This window comes from Meriones unguiculatus, chromosome 20 (assembly GCF_030254825.1).
Source record: "Meriones unguiculatus strain TT.TT164.6M chromosome 20, Bangor_MerUng_6.1, whole genome shotgun sequence".
Classification (NCBI taxonomy): Eukaryota; Metazoa; Chordata; class Mammalia; order Rodentia; family Muridae; genus Meriones; species Meriones unguiculatus.
The window spans coordinates 46,883,824-46,904,210 of record NC_083367.1 but is presented as its reverse complement, the minus strand read 5'-3'; the positions used below and the strand labels follow the sequence as shown (position 1 = coordinate 46,904,210).

At 43.5% G+C, this 20,387-nt stretch overlaps 1 protein-coding gene across 3 annotated transcripts in view; it reads left to right on the top strand.

Annotated features, from left to right (window-relative positions):
- Window positions 1-20,387, top strand: part of Afg1l (AFG1 like ATPase) — a 150,782-nt gene that overhangs the window by 24,753 nt on the left and 105,642 nt on the right. Inside the window, exons 3-5 of one of the 3 annotated variants that reach the window (XM_060373466.1) lie at window positions 11,230-11,281; window positions 18,413-18,514; window positions 20,081-20,211. In XM_060373466.1, the coding sequence (XP_060229449.1) occupies window positions 11,230-11,281; window positions 18,413-18,514; window positions 20,081-20,211 (285 nt within the window). Of the gene's footprint in view, window positions 1-11,229; window positions 11,282-13,542; window positions 13,667-18,412; window positions 18,515-20,080; window positions 20,212-20,387 lie in introns of those variants that run through there. The other 2 variants (XM_060373467.1, XM_060373468.1) reach the window with 2 other exon arrangements.

Genomic DNA, 20,387 nt, shown 5'->3' with positions numbered 1-20,387 from the left:
TTTGGCTAGAAGAATATAAAACAGGAAATAATTTCTTATTGTTGAGAAGCTAGGAAGTTCATGATGAAAGTGCTGGCAAGTTTGGTGACTGGCGAAGGCCTGCCTGTGGCTTCTGGACTGTGGTTTCTCTTTCTGTGGTATCGAGTGATCCCACTCCTGATGAGCTGTGACTGTGGTCTGTTGGGAATTTGGAAGTGGTGGGGCTTTTGAGAGGGGGACGTGGTGAGGTCTTTAGGTCATCGAAGATGCTTTTCTCTGAAGCGATTAAGGTTCTCAGCGGAGTTGTAAGGTGAGCCTGACTACCAGGTCTTGCCCTGCCTTGGATTTTGTTTGTTTGTTTTGTTTCTATTTTTGAGATAGGATCCCTCGTATGTACACTTGTGGTGTGTGTGTCTGTGTGTGTCTAGACTGTAGGTCAAATCAGAACACTCAGTATCTTCCTCTATTACTTTCCTCCTTCACCCCCTCCTTCTCAGTTTTACTTGAGCAGAGATGGGAGAGAGGACAAATGAACATGTGGGCACCTATGGGCCACAGCATACATCACAGGCAAATTATGGGAGGCTTTTATTTCCTTCTGTTTTGTGGGCTCTGGAGCTTTAACTCAGGTTCTTAGAGTTGGCAGCAACTGCCTTTACCTCCTGGGCTATCTTGCTGGCCGTCCACAGTACTTTTGAGACAGTGTCTCTCCCTGACTATGGAGCTCTCTGATTGGCTAGATTGGCCAGCCAGCAAGGCTGCTCATGCTTCTGCTGCTGCAGTGCTAGAATTACAGGCATACTCTGCCTTCTGCGTGGATGGTAGGGTCCTGGATGCAGAGCTTCATGCTTCTTCAGGAAGTACTTGATCAACTGAACCATCTCCTCAGCCTCAAGACAGGCTATTACGTCGCACAGGCCGGCGTTAAACTCGATATGTAGTTGAGAACAACCGTGGGCTTACTTCTGATCTTCCTACTTTTACCTGACGAGTGCTGGCATTCTGGTCTTGTACTACTATGGCTGGTTATATATTACTGGGCATCGAAGTCTGATCTTGAAGCATGCGAAGAAGGAGCTCTTTTAACTAAACCACACCCCCTGCTGCAGTATTCCAAATGTCAAGTGTGCCTCTCAGGTGCTCCTGGGATGGTGCCATTCACCATGTGGTGAGTAAGCCAAGGCAGGCTTCCACTGGAGCCAGCACCATGCAGATTTGATCTGCAGCCTTTAAAACTGAGCAAAACAGACCTCTTCTCTACAAAATGCTAGCTTGCCTCAGGACCGTCATTATAGAACAAACCCAGCTACAAATGGACATTGTGGCACCCACCTGGAACTCCTAGATCTCAAAAGGCAGAAGCGAGGGGGGGGTATTTGTGTGTGTGTGTCTGTGCCTGCTTTAGACCAGCCTGTCCAGTATAGCAAGCTTTAGGCTGCCAGCTGTATAAGACATTGTCTCAACAAACAACAAACACAAAAACAACAATGGAAAAAAAAAAAAAAAAAACAAGCAAGCAAGGCAGACTTTTACCTGAATTTTCCTCTTGATCTAATAGAACACAGATGTCCAGATAGAGCTTGCACTGACTCTGTTGTCTTTTCCCTCATGGTCTCTCTGTGTGAAGGTGCATGTACACATGTGTATAGAAGACACAGTCAGTATTTGATTGTCTTCATTAATCACTCTATGTACCACTCTAGCTGGCAGTGGGACCTGGGAGAATGGGGCTTAAAATGAGGCAGACTAAAGTCTCATGCAATAGCCAACTTTATTCAGAGTACCAGAGAATTTATACTCTGAGGGTTAAAGTCACATGAGTAAAGTGTGCAATCAGAAAGACAAGCCGTACATGGCAAAAACATGTCTTTCCATAGAGGCATATAAAAAATAGCCAGTTGTAACAAACAATCTGGAGTAAACTCACTCCTATCCACCACACGTAGGAGGGCTATGCAAGCACATTCCAAGAATAGTTTCGTGGCTTTGGAAAAAACTGAGGTTACAAGACTCTTGTCTTGTTTTCTTGGCAGTTTCTCACAAGTGCTCAGAATTCACTTGGGGCGGGATGGGATGGAGGGATGGCTCTGTTCAGAGCACTGCTCCTCCAAAGATCCTGTGTTCAATTCCCAGCAACCACATGGTGGCTCACAACCATCTGTAAAGAGATCTGGTGCCCTCTTCTGGCCTCACAGGACTTGATTCGTAGACAGTGTCTAAAACTTTCCACCTCGTTTATTTGTTTATCTTTATTTTGAGATCTCTCATGAAGCTGGAGTTTGCTTATTGACTATTGGCCAGCAAGACCCAGGGACTGTCCTTCCCATTTCCCGAACACTGCCATTACAGACGTGGGGTACCATGCTTGGCTTCCCTTGTGGGTTCTGGGGAATTGAATTCACAAACTCTTTGCTGACTGAGCACTCTCTTCAGCCCAAGACTCAAGACATTTGACAGTCCGAGAAAAACACACATAAAACTTATTTTTCGAAGAGTGTTAAAGATGCTACAGACTTATCTTTTTTAAACACAAAGGGGAAAAAGGCACATAATCAACCAGTTATCACAAAAGGCAAATCTGAGTGGTTGGGCTTCTCCGTTCTCAGTTGAGGTTTGTGGCATTTTGACTCTGGGCTTAGATTCATGATTTTGAGGACTTTGAGTTTGTCTCCATGCAGATGTTTAAAGGTCCATATTGGTGCAGTTCTCTTCTATTGTAGTCCTCAAAAATTTTTGCTTACTCTGCACTATTACCTAAAATAGAACGCCCTGTTTCACCTGGCCATGCCATCTATAGTAAACATCTGAGAAAGTTCAAAGCATTGCCTTTGCCCTAGGAGCAGTGGACTGCAAAGAATGAGAGCTTATGGACACTTTGTTACCAAATAAAACTTACAACCAGGTTAATCCAACACATTTAATGTATGCATAATTGTTATTGTGCTGGGAGGTAATTAGGCATAAATGATAAGTAGTTCATGTAAATCACTATAATTAGAATTACTTTTACACAGCCAAATCAAGCATTTCTAGAGTCAGGGAGGGAGAGAATTAAACAGCCTTCGATTCTCGCTCTCCATTAATCAGGGCTGTGCAGAAACCCAGTTGGTTTTTTCATCCTTTGGGAGGCGACTCCATAGCCTGTTTGTGAGGAAGCAAGGCCAGGCCGCCCACCTATAGTCACATTTCACTTAACAGTGTTTTGCCCAAGAGTGGGCCACATATGCCGCCGTGGTTCTGTGAGATGGTCTTGGCTGAGACGTTGCGTCTTGTGCGACTGTGCAGACAGCCCTGTGAACATGTAGCACCCACAGCTATGGGCAGTGCTTTCTTCTCAGGGCTGGGGAGAACCGTTACTTGTCCACGTGGGGCGCTTGTGCAGAGATGTAAAGCTGGGAGCTGTGATGGATTCTGACCTCCCATGGGCCAACGATTAGCTTATTCGCTTATTCTCCTCCTTTCCTCCCTCCCTCTGTGTATGTGGTGTGTCTGTGGTATGTAAGTGTGTGTGTGTGTTGTGTGTGTGTATGAAGGTAAAGTTCAATGATGGTTTCAGATGACTCATACTATATATATATATATTTCATACTCTGCTTATTTTGGGGGGTATATGTAGAGTCAGAGAACAGCTTGTGGGAGTTGGTTTTTCCTTCTGCCATGTGGGTCCCAGGACCAGACTCAGATCATTAGATTTGTCAGCAAGTGCTTTTGTTCACCTAGCCGTCATGCCAGTCTGCCACTTGATATTCTGACCCAAGGTCTCTCCTGGAATCTGGGACTCACTGACTAGATAGACTGGCTGGAAGGTGAGCCCCGAGGTGCTCCCCCCCAGCCCTGGAGGTGCCTGCCTCCATTCCACACCCAGCTTCCTACATGGGCTGTAGGGATCTGGACGTAGATCCCTGTGTTTTCCCCACTGAGACATCTCCCCAACCACTTTTCAGCCACTGTTTTTCTGTTGTTCATATTTTTACCGATTCATATATTCATTCATTAATCTGACCAAACAGAATATTAAGCGCCACATTTTAAAGATGGTTTCCGCTAGGAGTGTTCGGAGGAGTCAGTGGAGGACAGGGCGTGGCAGGCAGAGCCGGTAACAGGATGCAGTCATTTATTCCCACCTCCCGCTTAAAGATGTCCCTGCTGAGCTCCTTTCCAGTTGTCTTTGAGTTTCCTATTGCTGATGACTTTCTATGCAGCTGGTATCCTTAAGAGATCACCAAGATACTATCCTTTAACAATATTAAGCTTTTTAAGAATTAGATCTTTACCTTCAAAGAGTATCTCTTTTAAAATTACTTTGTTTGTTTATTACATTTTCTTTTGTGTGTGCATGTGTGAACATGCACACCAGTGTGCCAGGCTGCACGTGTGGAGTTCAGGGGACAACCTTTGAGAGCTAGTTCTCGCCTTCTACCATGTGGCTCCTGGAGACGGAACTTTGTCAGGCTTGGTGACAGGTGCCTTCATTCACTGAGCCATTTTCAGGCCTTGATGACTTGACTTCCCCTTCCCTGCCTTCTCCCCTCCTCTCCTCCCCTCTCCCCCTCTTTTCTTCCCCTCCCCTCCTCCTCTCCCCTTTCCCCTCCCCTCCCCTCTTCTTTTCTCTTCTCTCCATTTTCCTCTTCCATCCCCTCTCCTTGTCTCTTCTCCCCCTCTTTCTTGAGATAGGGTTTCTCTGTGTAGTCCTGGCTGCCCTGAAACTCACCATATAGACCAGGTTGGCCTTGAACTTAGACATACCTGTCTCTACCTCCCAAGTGCACATAGGGGTACTTAAAAATACTTGTTCCTGGACCTAAGGTCCCAGTGCCAGGGAGAGTGAGGAAGAAGGATCAAAATGTGAAGCTACTTGGGCTACCTAGCAAGATCTTGTCTTCAAAAAGTTAAAAATTGTTTATATCTGTATGTTTTGGTACAATCAGAGATTGAGCTGTGTTTTGTTTTGTTTTCTCTGTGTAGGTAGGGTCTCTCTGTGCTTGCCAGGCTGGTCTCTAGTTCTTGGCCCCAATCCTTTTGCTTCAGTTTCCTGAGTAACTAGAACTCTAAGTGAATGCCATCATTCCAACAAGTCCCTCCCTCTCACCTTTCCTCCCTTTCCTCTCCTTTCCTCCCTCCCTTCCATCGGATGCTTAAATCCCACAGTTTATTAAATCAATTTAAATACACATGATGGGGAATCAGTGGACAGATCAACACACTCGGGGCTATATCTACCCAAGAGGAGGCTGTGTGGGTTTGGATTTCTGAATTTGCCATTTCCTGTCATTCTGCTGCAGCAGCGTTTTTTAATGACATTAAGCCAACAGGACTGGGTTTGAGCAAGGGACATACACACTAAAGGCGTCTTGGGCAGTTGACACATCCCTGTTCTGTCTACAGCTTCGTGGCTGGCTTCTAGCTGCTGCTCGACAAGCCATTTCTTGTATGTGTTGTTGTAGAATCTGAAAGCCCCTTTATTTAGATACTTAAATAGGCTTAATTATACTAGTAAACTGAGCAAATTGATGTACTTTAGGTTAGGAGGGCTCTTTTTGAAAATCAGCTAAAGCCATTAAAAACATTTTATTTAAAGAGAGTTTATGCATGCTAACATATATATATATATATATATATATATATATATATATATATTTCTGTTTTTAAGGATCTGTAGAAACCTGAAGGATGTACTTTTATCAAAAGTGGTCCATGTGGAGAATGCTGCAATGCCAGTTTTTAAAAGATGTAATTATGCTCAGCATTCCAGCTGGAATCATTGTCTCTGGTTCTGCCATTTGGGGAGATAATAGTGCAGTGGTGGGGGAAATGGGGAGAAACAGGAAAAGCAATATTCCTGCATTTTAAACAAATTAAAAACAATACTTTTTATCTTAACAGCAACACCCTTATTATCTAGTTGTCCTAATGGAAATTATGCTGGAGTAGCAGGGCGGATAACCCAGAGAGGCGGAGGGCACGCCTTTTAAGTTAGAATGTTGATGAGAACCACCATGGATCACTATTGGTACAATTTTTCTAACTTTTTGTTTTGTTTTGTTTTGTTTTTGAGACAATGTCTTGCTGTATAGCCCAAGCTAGCCTTGCATTTGACATCTTCCTGCCTCTGCCTTCTGAGTACTGGGTGCATCATGGGCCCAGCACCTTGAATCATTTTTAATGTTAAAATTTTAATGACATAGAGAATAAAAGGATGAGATCTAAATCATTAAATATAAGTATTTGGAACCGTCACCTTGAGCTTACAGCATTTAAACGAAAGAGTAGTTTTGAAAGTAAATATCTAGAACATCAATAAAGCGGTCGGATTTTTGTTGTTAGTTTTTTCTTTTTTTTCTTTTTTTTTTTTCTTTTGAGACAGGGTTTCAAGTAGTTTAGGATAGTCTTGAACTCACTTTGTAGCTAAGGATGACCTGGAATTTCTGATCCTTCTACCTTCCTCAAGTGCTAGGACTATAGATGAGATTTACTGTTCATAGCTTGATTGAAAAAAAAGAAAAAAGCTTTAGAGATAGACACGATTGTGCCACACTCTAATCCTAGCACCCAGGAACAGAGGGAGGAGGAGCTCTGTGAACTGGAGGCCAGCCTGCGTCACAGAGTGAATTCCAGGAAAGCCCAGACTACAGTGAGACTGTCTCAAATCTGTGAAGAAAGAGACTGAGAAAACACACAGATTTGTAGAATTAGTATTGTGAAAGCAACCACACTCCCAAAAGCAACTTCAGATCCAGTGACATACCCACAGTATTCTCTACTGGAATAGAAAAAGACATCTAAAATTCATACGGAACCAGGGAAGACCCTGGACAGCCAAAACAACCCTGAGCAGAAGGCACAGTGCTAAAGGGACAGCCATTCCAGATGTCAGGACATGTTAGAAAGTTGCAGTCATAAAACAATGTGGTACTGGCACAAAACCAGGCATGTGGACTAATGGACAAAAATAGAAGCACCGAACATAGCCATCTAATACTTGAAAAAGAGGCCAAGAGCATACATTAGAAAGAAGAAAGCATTTTAAAAATGGCATTGGGAAAACTTGATGTTCATATGGCGAAAGAAATGGAATTAGAAATTGTATTAATTAACCTCAGGTGGATAAAAAAAAAAAACCCTCGATGTCAAACATGAAACGTTAAAATTGCTAGAAGAAAACAGGCAGGGCCCCAAAGGTACAGCGTCGGGAGGGACTTTCTCAAGAAGACTCCCTTTGACCAGGAATTAAGGCCGATAATTTTAAAAACATTTAACAGGATTTATCTTTTTTTTTTTCCCTTATGGCTTCTGTTTTTGTTTTGTCTTATTGCACTTTGATGGTATGAAAACAAATGAGCAGGAAGGTTTGTATAAAGGTGTACATGAGAAGTACAAGTTGATGTGCCATGGCACAGCCAGGGAAGTTTTAATAGGCAGGGCCATCTTTTGTCACAGGGGAGAGGAAAGGATTATTGCAGGGGGCAGGACTGTAGTTTCACATGGGAAGCTACAGGGGAGGGAGGAAGGGGTGCAGAGGGGAGTGGGGGAGAGGTGTGTGTGTGTGTGTGTGTGTGTGTGTGTGTGTGTGTGTTTGTGTGGCAGGGAGTTTCCAGTGCCAGATAACACCTTCTGCTTTCTCTGTATGAGCAAGGGGGAAGCCATTATCTGAAGTGAAGGGGGAAGTGTAGGTTAGTTTCAAGGCGGCTGAGAAGGCTACAAAGAGCCATTGAAGAGAGAGTTGACTAATGAGGTCTGGAAAGCACTGCTGTGCTGGTATAGGTTCCTTTGTATGCCAGGAATTGAACCCCAGGCTAGGTGCTAGCCTGTTGCTCTGTTGCTGAGCTATATCCCCAGACTAGATATAAATCTGAAATTGCTTGAGCTTATTAACAGTATTGTCTAGATTTTTTTTTTTGGAGTTAATTATTTTAATTTTTTCTGTGCATGAGTATTTTGTCTGCATGTACGTATGTGTTTATATCACATAGTACCTGATATGTGAGGAGGCCAGAAGAGGGTGTTGGATCCCCCGAGAAACAGAATAAATAGGTGGTTGTGATGCCTGGTGGGTACTGGGGGTCAAACCCAGTCTTCTGCAAGATGCTCTTAACCTCTGAGCATCTCTTCATCGATTCCCATCCCCATGCAATCTTTTATTCTTTCTTTCTTTCTTTCTTTCTTCCTTCCTTTCTTTCTTTCTTTCTTTCTTTCTTTCTTTCTTTCTTTCTTTCTTTCTTTCTTCTTGGTCTTTGGGGACAAGGTTTCTCTGTGTAGCCTTGACTGTCCTAGAACTTGCTCTGTAGACCAGGCTGGCTTCCAGCTTACAGAGATGTGCCTGCCTCTTCCTCCCAAGTGCTGGGATTAAAGGCGCGCTACCACTGCCCAGAGGCAGTATGTTTTAATATAATCCTTTTCATTATTAGCTGTTGCTGTTAATATCTTATTGTAGGTAGGTGTGTAGAGGAAAGTATGGTGTGTATGGGGGTTGGAATAGTCAAAGTATAGTGGTCCTGGAGGACCTTGTGTCCTGAGAATAAGGGAGGACTGTTGAGGGTGACGTCATCTAAGGGCCCGTGAGAGCTCAGGGGCAGCTTACTTGCTGCCAAGCTTGATGACCTGAGTTTGCGCTCCAAGAGTCACATGTGGATGGGAGAACTGACTCTGAGCAGTTGTCCTCTGACCTCAACCTATACACTGTGAAATGCACACGCCCCTCCAGTGCACACGCATAAATGGATAACTGTAATAAAAGATGAATGTCACTTAGGTAGACTGTTCTGAACCTGTATTGGTAGAAGGTATCCAGCTTTTATTTTTATTTTATGTTAATTAATTAATTTTGTTTTTTAAAGACAAGGTTTCTCTGTATAATCGCCCTGGCTGTGCCATAATTCACTTGGTAGATCAGACTGGCCTTGAACTCACAGAGATCCACATCCCCCTGCCTCCCAAATTCTGGGATAAAAGCCATGTGTCACCATCTGTGCCCTGGTATCCAGGATTTAAATTAAGTAGTCAAAAGTTACCTATTTTATCAACTTTTTTGGTGGTGCTGAGGATTAAAAAAAAATTTTTTTTTTGAGACAAGGTTTTACTATGTAGCCTAGGCTAGCCTTGAACTCACGATCCTCTTGCTTGAGCCTCCAAGTGCTGGGATTGCTATGGATACCTAGAAGTATCTCTTTACCATTAAAAAAATATCAGGTCCAGTGTAGGACCTGGCTTGCTGGTGCAAGCCCTCAGCCCCAGGACACACAGGCAGAGGCAGGCAGATTTTTGTGATTTTTAAAGCCAGCCTGGTCTATACTGAAAGTTCCGGGCCAGCCAGAGCTATATACTGAGACCCTATCTCAAAAACCAAAACATCACTTCCCCCTAAAAGTTCACCAAACCAAGCCCAAATCCAATTTAATTTAAGGAGAAAAATGGAAAGCGAATATGATCAAAATATATTGTATTGAATTTTCAAAGATTTAATAAAGTATATTTTAAAAATATGTAAAGCAATGTAACATAAACTGTACCTGTAGATACAAAAATCTGACTAGGGGCTCTTTCTGAAATATATTGGATTATTGAATAGGAAGGACAAAAAGAAGACAGGCCGGGAAGTGCTTCTTCTTGGCTGTTTAAGTACTGAGCTTGGAAGTTTAAGTACTTGCTAGGAAGCATTCTGTCCCTGATTCTCACCCCTCTGGGCTACACTTCTTAGAAATGCTGCTCTCTAACACAGCCCTCCATCTGCCATTGTTTTCTGTCCCTGCTGCTCACCCCTCCTCAGTGCCACACTGCTCAGAAATGCTCCGCTGTAACACCGCCCTCATCCCACCATTGCTGTCTTTCTCTAACTTGAATTGTGTTTACTTAGTGAGTGTGGTTGTCCCATGTGAGCAATACCAGAGGGGGACAACTCTTCCAGACGTGGTGGCTCAAACCTTTACTCCCAGAACCGGGCATCTTTGAGTTTGAGGTCAGCCTGGGCGACATAGCGAGTTCCAGGCCAGCCAGGGCTCTGCAGATATAGGGCTCTACTATCTTCAAAAAACCCAAAACAACAGCGGCAACGCTGACAAAATTATTCTTACAGAATGATTTACCACAACTCTTCCAGTTATTTAACACAGAATTGCCTCCAAAAGATCTCTAGCTGGGTGGTGATGACACATGCCCAGCACTCAGGAGGCAGAAGCTGGCGGATATCTGTGAGTTCGAGACCAGCCTGGTCTGCACAGTGAGTTCCAGGACAACCAGGGATTCATAGAGAAACCCAGTTTCAAAAAGAAAACAAACCAAAGCAAAACTCTGACGTGCAGAATATATGTAGACATTATTAGCTTTTATGTTAGGTTTCAGACTTGATATTGTTCTAAAATTGTTTAAGGGTGTAATGCTTTTTTTTTTTTTTTAAAGTTGAAAGTAGAGTAACACAGCGTTTCACACAAAAAAGAAAGAGAGAGAAACTATGGTACTGGCAGGAGTGGAAGTCTGTTTTCAGCTGAGTCGTAAGAATAGCACCTTGTAGGGGAACCGGGGAAGCTGTGCAGATGCTGGGGTGAAGGTGGAGAAGACCCGCTTGCCCAGCCTGGGTCTGACCTGGCCCACATCGGGAGATGGGTTTAGTAGAGTTAGAATGAGCCCATGGCTTATAAAACAGAAACAGCAGCATTATGGGCTGGATTCTGAGTTTGAGCTTTCAGATTTTGCCTTTTAAATCACAGGTCTGGTTATGTAGTCTACACCTTGTCCTGCCTCAGCCTCCTGAGTGCTGGGATTCAGGTGTCTGCCACAATATTAGCTATTTTAACCACTTCTAATTACACAGCTCGGTGGTCATAAACGCAGACACAATTCTGTGGATTACTCTCACCCATCTCTGCATGTGGCACAAATGGGATTCTGCACCCCTGAACAGGAACTCCTTCCCTCTCCTCCACCCCATATTTTCTACTCTTTGTCTATATGATTTTGGTTACTCTGAACACTTCATATAAGGGTCATAAGTATTTTGCCTTTATGTGACGAGCTTATTTTACTAATACAATGTTCTCAAGATTTATCCCTGTTGTGGTCCATCAAAAATACCTTCCTTTTAAAGGCTGTGTAATATTTTGGCTTTGCAGAATTTCATACCAAGTTTTTTTCTCTGTACTTATTGTATATAATTGCCCCCTTGATGTCCTATATATAGCACAGTTGGGAACATTATGTATATGATTATATGTAATTATTTTCATGATAGAAAATTTGTAATTTGTTCTTAATTTGCAGCTTTTTTCAAGGAACAAACCTCCAAAGGGCCTGTATGTTTATGGAGATGTCGGTAAGTGTTAAGTAAGTGCTGGGTGGGCCAGTCAGGAGGTCCTGCCGCTTTCCCTCAGGGATAAAAACTTCCATGTCCACCCCTCTCAGGCCAAACCCGCAGGACAACAGGGTGAGGATGGGAGGTGGGAGGAAGAGACAGTGACCTCTGCTTCACCATTGCTTCTCATAGGCTGTGGCTGTAATTGAAGGCCGCAATCAGGTGCCATGTGAGAGTGCAGATGAGATGTTTCATTATGCATGAAGTGAACTGAGACAACCTGCCGCAAGGAAGTTGTCGGTTACTAGTCGGCCAGGACCTCAGTTCAGTGTTGCCTCAGCTGCTTCTTCTTCCTCTAGCTTATTCTTTTTTTTTTTACTTTTTAATTTCCACACATATTCCTCCTCATAATCTGAGTCCTTAGAGTAGATTGACCTGGTTATCATTATTATCCATCCCCCAATCCCAGAAACAGGTCTTACTTGCTCTCCGAGCTGGTCTCAATTTTTTGCACTCAAGGGTTCCTCCTGCCTCAGTAGCACCCTGCCCTGCAGTTCCCTTTAAATTAGTTAGTAGATACTGTTAGGGCATCTGTGGTCGCAGTTCCTTGCTCTCCTAGTTCTGTACATTGGGCGGACTTGCCTTTTCTTAGCTCCTAGGCTGGTTGTGCGTGTTGAGATGGGTGGTGTTCCTTTTTACTTGGAGCCGGAGCCTGTCAGTGTTCCGAGAGCTCTTGTTCTTTGGGCAAACATCATACTTCCTGTGCGTTCACTTTCATGTTTAGTCATTGCAAAAATCTGTTCCTTGTTCCCGTCACCTTAACCACTTCACGGTAAGTGGAGGTGGTTAGTAAAGACTCCTGCAAAAGAGCTTGACAAAGGAGACCCATGAGGGCAGCTCCCTCATGGGTATCATGAATGGAGATAGAGTGTGAACAGTGCATCTGAATTCTTGAAAAAAACAAAACAAAACCAAAAACCAGCCACGAATGAGGGGCATACCTGTAATCCCAGCTCTCAGGAGGCTGGAGCAGGAGGAGTGTGAGCTTGGGCTGTACTGGTAGGCCTTGTCTCAAACAAAAGAGGGAGGGAAGAAGGGGAGGGATGGGAGAGAGGGAGGGAGAGCGAGCGAGCGAGCATATTAAGATCATCTGGGATGTTCAGTGTAGGCTGGGACACATAAGCATTGGGTAAAATACCTTTATAATACAGAGGGGAAGAGAAATTTTGAACAAGGAAGTGAGATAACCTTTGTTGGCTAGAATCAGTTTGGAATACTCAGAAAAGGGATAATAGTGTTCTGTTCTCATTTTGGGGACTCTCTGACTAGAAAAATAGCCTCAGAATGAGCTGTTATTCTTCACCCTCCCATTTTGGACTTAAGAAACAGGTATCAAATCCAAGCCGGCTTCCTGGAAAGGAGGGTACCTGCTTCCTAGCTGGCCCCTGCTACCCCTCATTTCTTCACAGCCTTGTGCTCTGTGGTGCCCGCCATACTCTTTATTCATAAATGGGTAGAAATGAGGGGCTTGGGTGGACCCTGCATCCGAGAACCCTCCACAGGGATGGTATTTAAATTGATGGATTAACATTGTAGCTCAACCTTCAAGAAAACTATTTTCAGAAATAGTATTTAGCTCCTTACATCCAGATGCTCAAAGTGTCATGGTAATGGTTTATGGCTCCACCCTTGGCATGTAGCTGGTACAATGTTACAAGCCTTTGCCCAGACTACTGTCAAGGCAAAAACCCAGCTCTCGCCCCAAAGAGAGGAAGGAGTCTTTTTATTCTGGAGCCAAATGAGGAGTCAGGGCCTGGAATCACAGATTCAGGTTTTCCCAAACATGGAACTCCACTGTGGAAGTGCTTATCTGAGATTCTGGTAGTCCCGGAACAAAGGAAGTTGTAAAGGAACAGATTGGTGTGGCCAGAGCTATTTGGGTTGCAGCCAAGCAAGAGAACCGATGCAGGTTTGAGATAATACAGTAACATTCCTAGGTTTGGGATCAGTGGTCAGCTAATAAGTTTTAAAGTTTTGATAGTCACGGGGTTGCTAGGTCAGTCACAGGTGTGCGCAATGGGTGGCTTTCAAAAGGACTAAAAATAGCTGAGATAATTTGGCTCTGCTTTGTAACATTGTAACTCTCCTTAATCTTAGTCATGTGCCGTGTAGAATCTTTAACATTGGTGCAGCTCTACCCTTCCTCCCACCCACCCTTCCTTTCTTCCGGTTTTTTTTTTTTTTTTTTTTTTTTTTGGTTGGGGGCGGGGAGGAACTCCAGTTCTCTCTGCAGTGGTGCCAGCAGGGTTAATGATTTGTCTGGACTATTAGAAGAGAACGGAAGTACTTCCCGTCCTTCCGGGAGCATCCTGTCCGGTTCTACCCTCTGAACTCCAGGAGCTGGAGGTTAGAGCACAGCGGTGGTAGCTGGAGGGGTGGGGAGGGCGTCGCGTCCAGCTTGATCTGCAGGGGAGGCTGAGAGACGAACTGCTAGGGGGTTTCTCCAGGAGTTATTTGTGACTTCCTAACTCAGGGCTTGACTGTAAGAACGCAAAGCCTTAGATTTTTAAAGTTAATCCCCTGGCAAAACTCCTCTCTCGAGAAAACACCACAGCTGATTTGTGATCCTAGAGAATAAAGCAGCATTGTGAACTTGTTAGAATTGGATGTCAAGCGCCATCCAGTTTCCCCAAGGTCCTCTGGCCTTGCTTGCGCCACCACTTGGCAGGTGTTTGTTGAGCATCTAGCCACTGCCAGGCAGTGTGCTGCCTTGGGGGATGTGGTGAATAGACAGACATGCCACTGCTCACTCAAAGTTTATCCCTAGTTCCAACCTCCCCCCAGTTTTCTCCCGTCTTCAAGTCCCTGGAGGCCACCGTTCTTTGTGCTGTGAGTCTGACGACTCTAGGCGCCTTACAGAAAGGGAATTGTCAAATATCTGTCCGGCCTTTCATGTCTGGCTTACTTTACCTAGCAAAATATCTTTCAAGATTCATCTATATTGTCTCATACATCACCTTTTCCCCCCTTTGTTTTCATGATCTTCCCATTTTCAAACCACCAGTATAGTTTAAAATAAACTTTATAAGCTGTTAGTTTGAAGTGAGGTAATTTAAAGGATGTATAATGAATAAACTAAAAATATTTTTTGCAGGGGCAAAAAAATATCTAATAACAAGAATTTTCTTCCTCTTAAAATCTGAATAATATCCTATCACGTGCACGAAGCAGGTTGTCATTTATCTATCAGTGTGTGTTTGGGGTCATTCTGTCTTCAATATAGTAAACAGTGCTGCTATGAACACTAATGCATAGATCTTTGCTTGCATTCCCACTTTAGGTTATTTTATATAGTCCCCAAAGTGGAGTTGCTAAATGATGGTTATTGAATGAAGGAAATAAAAAGGAAGGAAAGGACGTGACTGCCTCGATATTCTGGAGGAGAGAGTTTATTATAGATATGTGGATATTGTAGATGGCTGGAGGCAGACACATCCGGGAGAGTCCAGACTGGTCCTGACCCTGAACTGTGTGGGGAGGGGCGTGAGGGGAAAGGCTAACCAAAATGTCTGGATTCTATAGGGAAGAGCCTCTGGGGGAAGGGTAACCAGCCCCTGGGCAGGAGAGTTCAGGGCACAGGGCGGGCTATGCTAGCTACACCCTGTAACAGGCAGGGACCGAGGGAGGCCAGGTGGGCTTTGATGTGTTCAGCAGGCACCCAGCCACTTGTCCTGGGTTAGAACCTGAGCAGCCGTGTTGAGGTTGATTTGGGGCCTGCCATACTACTGCCACAACCGTAATGTGTGCCAGCAGAAGACAGGAGTTCAGTCTTTATGTTGCTTTTTTTTTTAATTTCTGGATTTGTTTTGTTTTGTGTTTTGAGACAGGGTTTCTTTGTGTAGCCTTGGCTGTCCTGGACTTGCTTTGTAGACCAGGCTGGCCTCAAACTTACAGAGATCCACCTGCCTCTGCCTCCCAGAGTTCTGCTATTACAGGTGTGCAGCACCATGCCTGACTGGATGTCTATATTTTAACAAATACTTTTCTTTTCATAATGTTTTTATTGGTTATTTGGGGATTTCACGCCGTGAACCCTGAGCACCCTCACTTTCCTTCCCAGTCCTCCCAGGTCCATCCCTCCACCCTTGTGACTCACCCCCCAAAAGAAGAAGAAGAAAAAGAAGAAGATGATGAAGAAGAAGAAGAAGAAAAAAAGAAAGATTGAGAGAGAGACCCAAGTCCAATTTGTGTTGCCCCTATACTCACTGGAGCATGGTCAAACTCCTGGTGACCAGGCAGCCTCTTAAAAAAAAAAAAAAAAAAAAAAGAGTCCTTCCACCCCCCACCCCCGCCAGAAACCATGCGGAAGTCCATGATCCGCGCTCCACCACTGACTCTATAAAGGACAGGGAGCTACTTCTGCCATGGTGTTGATGACTAAAGACTCACAGTTGAGAAGGAGGGACATGGAGGGCCTCTGTGACAACTCCTGCGTTCACCCACCCTAAGAGAGTAACAGCCTAGGCAGAAAGCCGTTGAAGAGGACTCTTATTTATTTATTTATCTATTTATTTAATCTATCCGTCTGTCTATTTTTGGTTTCTTGAGACAGGGTTTCGTGGCTGTCCTGGAACTCACTCTGTAGACCAGGCTGGTCTTAAACTAGTAGAAATCCACCTGCCTCAGCCTTCCAAGTGCTGGGATCAAAGGGATGTGCTACTACCACACGGCTGTGGAAGAGAACTCTTAAAAATTATTTTGGTATTTATTTTTCTTTTTTAGGATTTTCCCAGTAGAAGAGGGGAAAGATTGTTTTTTAATTTTATTTATTTATTTTAAATGTATGAGTTCCCTGCATGCACAAAAGCATGACAGAAGAGGGTATCCGATCCCATTATAGATGGTTGTGAGCCACCATGTGGTTGCTGGGAATTGAACTGAGGACCTCTGGAAGAATAGTCAGTGCGCTTAAACTCTGAGCCATTTCTCTAGCCCCCAATTATTTTGTTTTTTGAGATGGGGTCTTATTTAATCTGAGTTGGCCTCAAACTCAGTGTGTAGCTGAGACTGGCCTAAGAATTCTGGGATTGTATGTGTGTGCCACAATGCCTCCTAGCGGAGTGCCTGTGGGGCCTCCCAAAGGGCCCTCATGTTCCCATTGGAGCCCAGGCTGGAGATGGCATTGAAATCAAAGATTTGAATATCTAGCAGAAAAATGTGTTAACTCACACAAGTGACATGCTGTGTGCTGCTGCTGACAGCCAGCACTCTGTGTTTTCTCTCGTTATGTTGCTGTTATTGTTTGTTTTTAAATGCTTTCAGTGATTTAGCTTTTGGTTTATCAAGTTCTTATTTTCATTATTTCCCTCCCTACATGTACTTTTTTACTTGCTGCCTGTTCTGACTTTGTATAATAGAGTAAGTTCCTGTTGATTTTAAAGTGTTGCTTTCTAATGTAAGTGCTTGAAATCACAAAGTTACCTCTAAGTGTTGCTTTGGCGGTGCTCATCAAATGTTCATGTGTTGTCTTTGGCTTTTCATTCTGTTTGAAACAAGATAGAAAGACAGAAAGTTATGAGGGTATGGGAACAATCCATATAATCTAATCTAGGCCTAGAATATTGTTAGCCTTTCAGATTTTCCGCTGAGCAAGCTCACCCTTTATAGCTCTTTCTGAACTCTGGCTGGCTGGTTCAACTCAGCCATTCTTGCTCAAACTCCTCTCCAAGATGACTGATTCAATCTGGCTTCTCTGAACTTTTGACCGAATTGTTCTGCTTGACTTTGAACTAACTCTAGCAGTCTGTTTTAATCTTCTGGCTCCTTCCCAACATTCTCTGGGTGGTTCTGTCTTCACCTGTGCCTCACTTGTTCTCACTTCAATCTGTCTCTGTAAAACTGTCCCAGTAAAATTGCCTCTTCTATTTTTCTCTTTGCACTGCTCTCCTAAGTTTTCTTTTTTCCCCCTGGTTCCTATCTCTGTCAAATCTTTCTGTCACTGTTTGCCCCAAAATTAGACATTACTTTCAAAACATGGATTCGTCCTTCTTCAAACTAACATTACCTTCATTGTTTGGGATTAAAGGTGTGTGGTGATCTAAGGGTGTGTCTGTCTTCCAGCCAAAGGGATTAAAGGTTTGTTACCTGTCTGCATTCCAGTTGGATCACAGAGACCTAGGTCTTCAGATGTGATCCCTTGCCAGAGCAGCCATGTTTCTGGATTAGAATTCCTCTATAATTTATCCCAGCCTTTTTATTGGATTATATGGTCTAATTGTTTGATGGGATTGAAGACTACCATCTTACTTTTGTAGTCTGGGTCTTTCTTAGGTATTCTCCAGCCCCCTGTTGCTTTTGTTTAAGATGCGGTTTCATATAGCCCAGGCTGGCCTCGGACTCTATAGCCTAAGCTGGTTTTGAACTCCCGATCCTCCTGCCTCAACCTCTGAAGGGCTAGGAGTGCAGGCCTGTGTTACCAAACCCATCTTGTTCTTAGTTGTTGTTTTTAAAATTAATTTATTGCGTTATTAGTTAACTTGCTTGTTTTTGTTTGTGCATGTGCCATGATGTGTGTAGAGGTCAAAGAACATGATATGGGAGTTTGTTCTTACTGTCCAGTGTGGGGGAGACCTGTTCTGACTGTCAGGCTAGCTGTGCCTTCCCCTGCTGCACTGGCCTGCTTGCCCTGCTTGCCCTGCTCTTAGTCCCTGAAGACTGTTTTGTATATTCCTGTTTATTCTCATGATTTTGTATCTTTAGCATTTTTATTTTATTTATTCTATCTTGTGATTGTTTGAAACATTTTTATTGCATTGCAGTCTTCCTACGTGCTCTTGCAGCGTGACTTACTAAGCTTAACACAGTGTCATGTTCAGCCATGTAAGACAGAAGAGCAACCTATAAGTCATGCCAGGTTGTGAGCATACCTGTTACTGTTGACTACAGACCGAGTTATGACAAAAAGGGACACCAGTCTTTTAAAGCCGTCTCAGCGGGAAAAGCAAATGCCTCCGATTGAGCTCAGGAACAGCCTCTAGCTTCCCTGTGGAAGAGCGCTCTCATTATCTCAAAGCTAACGAACAATCATTAGTGTAATCAGCACATGCTGTTTAATGGCATTCTTAACATTTTTTTTTAATTTTTATTTCTAAGGTACAGGGAAAACAATGCTGATGGACATGTTTTACAAGTATGTGGAAACGGAGAGGAAGAAACGTGTCCACTTTCACGGCTTCATGCTCGATGTGCACAAAAGTAAGTTGGTGGCTCCAAGTGGCTGGCGGTGTGGTAACTACAGAATCATTTTCCTTTTCAGTGAAGTGAGCATATAAGCTTAAAAAAAAAAATCAGGCCTTGGCTTGATAGGAGATTTTCTTTGGTATCTTTTGTTTTGTGGCATATGGAAAAAGGGATTGTATCTGGGGTTAGTTCTTAAGACTGATTCAGTGCTCCGAAACTGGACACAGAGGTTAGGCTTGGTGGAAGTGGTGAAGACACAACTGTTTCAGGACGATTCTTTTGATTAGATTCCTAACTGTGTCACTTGTCTTGGAGGCACCAGTTTGTATCTGCATGTAGATCTTATAGCTCTGCTTAGAGGTCTTTCTGTCTGTCTGTCCTTCTCAAGTTTTTTTAAAAAAAATTTCTCTTCTCTTCTCTTCTCTTCTCTTCTCTTCTCTTCTCTTCTCTTCTCTTCTCTTCTCTTCTCTTCTCTTCTCTTCTCTTCTCTTCTCTTCTCTTCTCTTCTCTTCTCTTCTCTTCTCTTCTCTTCTCTTCTCTTCTCTTCTCTTCTCTTCTCTTCTCTTCTCTTCTCTTCTCTTCTCTTCTCTTCTCTTCTCTTCTCTTCTCTTCTCTTCTCTTCTCTTCTCTTCTCTTCTCTTCCTTTGCTTCAGATGAGGTTTCTCTTTGTCGCCCTGGCTGTTCTGAAACCTGATCTGTAGACTAGGCTGTCCTTGAACTCAGAGATCTGCCTGCTTCTGTCTCATAGAGTACTGGGATAAAAGGCGTGTGCCACACCAGGCTTCTTGTTTATTTATTTATTTATTTTTCAAACAGCCGGATATAATCTCTGATCATATGCATGTGCTCTAACTTGCCTATGTCTTGATGTTTATAGATTATTTCAATTTAGGTTTGCCTATCAGCTATAGCTTCCTAGAACAGGAACTTTGCTCCCTCCCCCAAGTACTTTCGGTGTTTATAGTAAATATGGTGAATTACCAAGAATGGTTTGTTTGCTCCGACGAAGCTCGTGGTAGCTCAATAACCAATTGGTTTCCCATAGTAAGGGGAACAGGGACTACTTCTGACAGGAACTCAATGGCAGGCTCTTTGACCTGCCCACCCCCCAAGGGAGGAGCAGTCCTGCTAGGCCACAGAGGAGGACTTTGCAGCCAGTCCTGAAGATACCTGATCAAGAATGGTTTGAGTGTTTTGGGTTGGAGGCAAGAGGACATTCTGATTAGATATGCTGGACAAGGTACATAGTTTCCAGCCACTTTCCCACCTCTACTGTCATCGCTTACACCCTCAGGACCGTTCAGCTTGCTGATGCCTCTAGCCACCTGTCATTGCTGTCCACAAAGTGAGTCAACAGTGAACTAGAATGACCTTGAATTTTCCTTACAGTTTCAAAACTATAGCATTTAGGTAACTTGTTTTGAAGTAGAGAAAATGCAAAATGATTGAACTCTGTTGTGTGTAAATTTAAACTTAATTTTATGTACAAATTGACTTGCCTTCAGAGATTAGAAGTATGTTCTAGTTCCTTCAGTTTTTCTATTATATAATATCGTGTCTGTTTTATTTCATACATTTAAGGGATACATCGCCTTAAACAGAGTTTGCCAAAAAGGAAGGCAGGATTCATGGCAAAGTCGTATGACCCGATAGCGCCCATCGCTGAAGAGATCAGCCAGGAAGCTTGTCTCCTATGTTTTGATGAATTTCAGGTAAAGCAGATATTTTCCCCCTTTTTTTAAAGATATAATTTTATTATTTTAGATTCTCTGTGTGTGTGTGTGTGTGCATTCTGTGTCCTGGAATTGTGGTTACCGGTGGTTGTGAGCTGCCTGACATGGGTTCAAGGACTCAGGTCCTTGGCAAGAGCACTAAGTGCTCTGAGCCA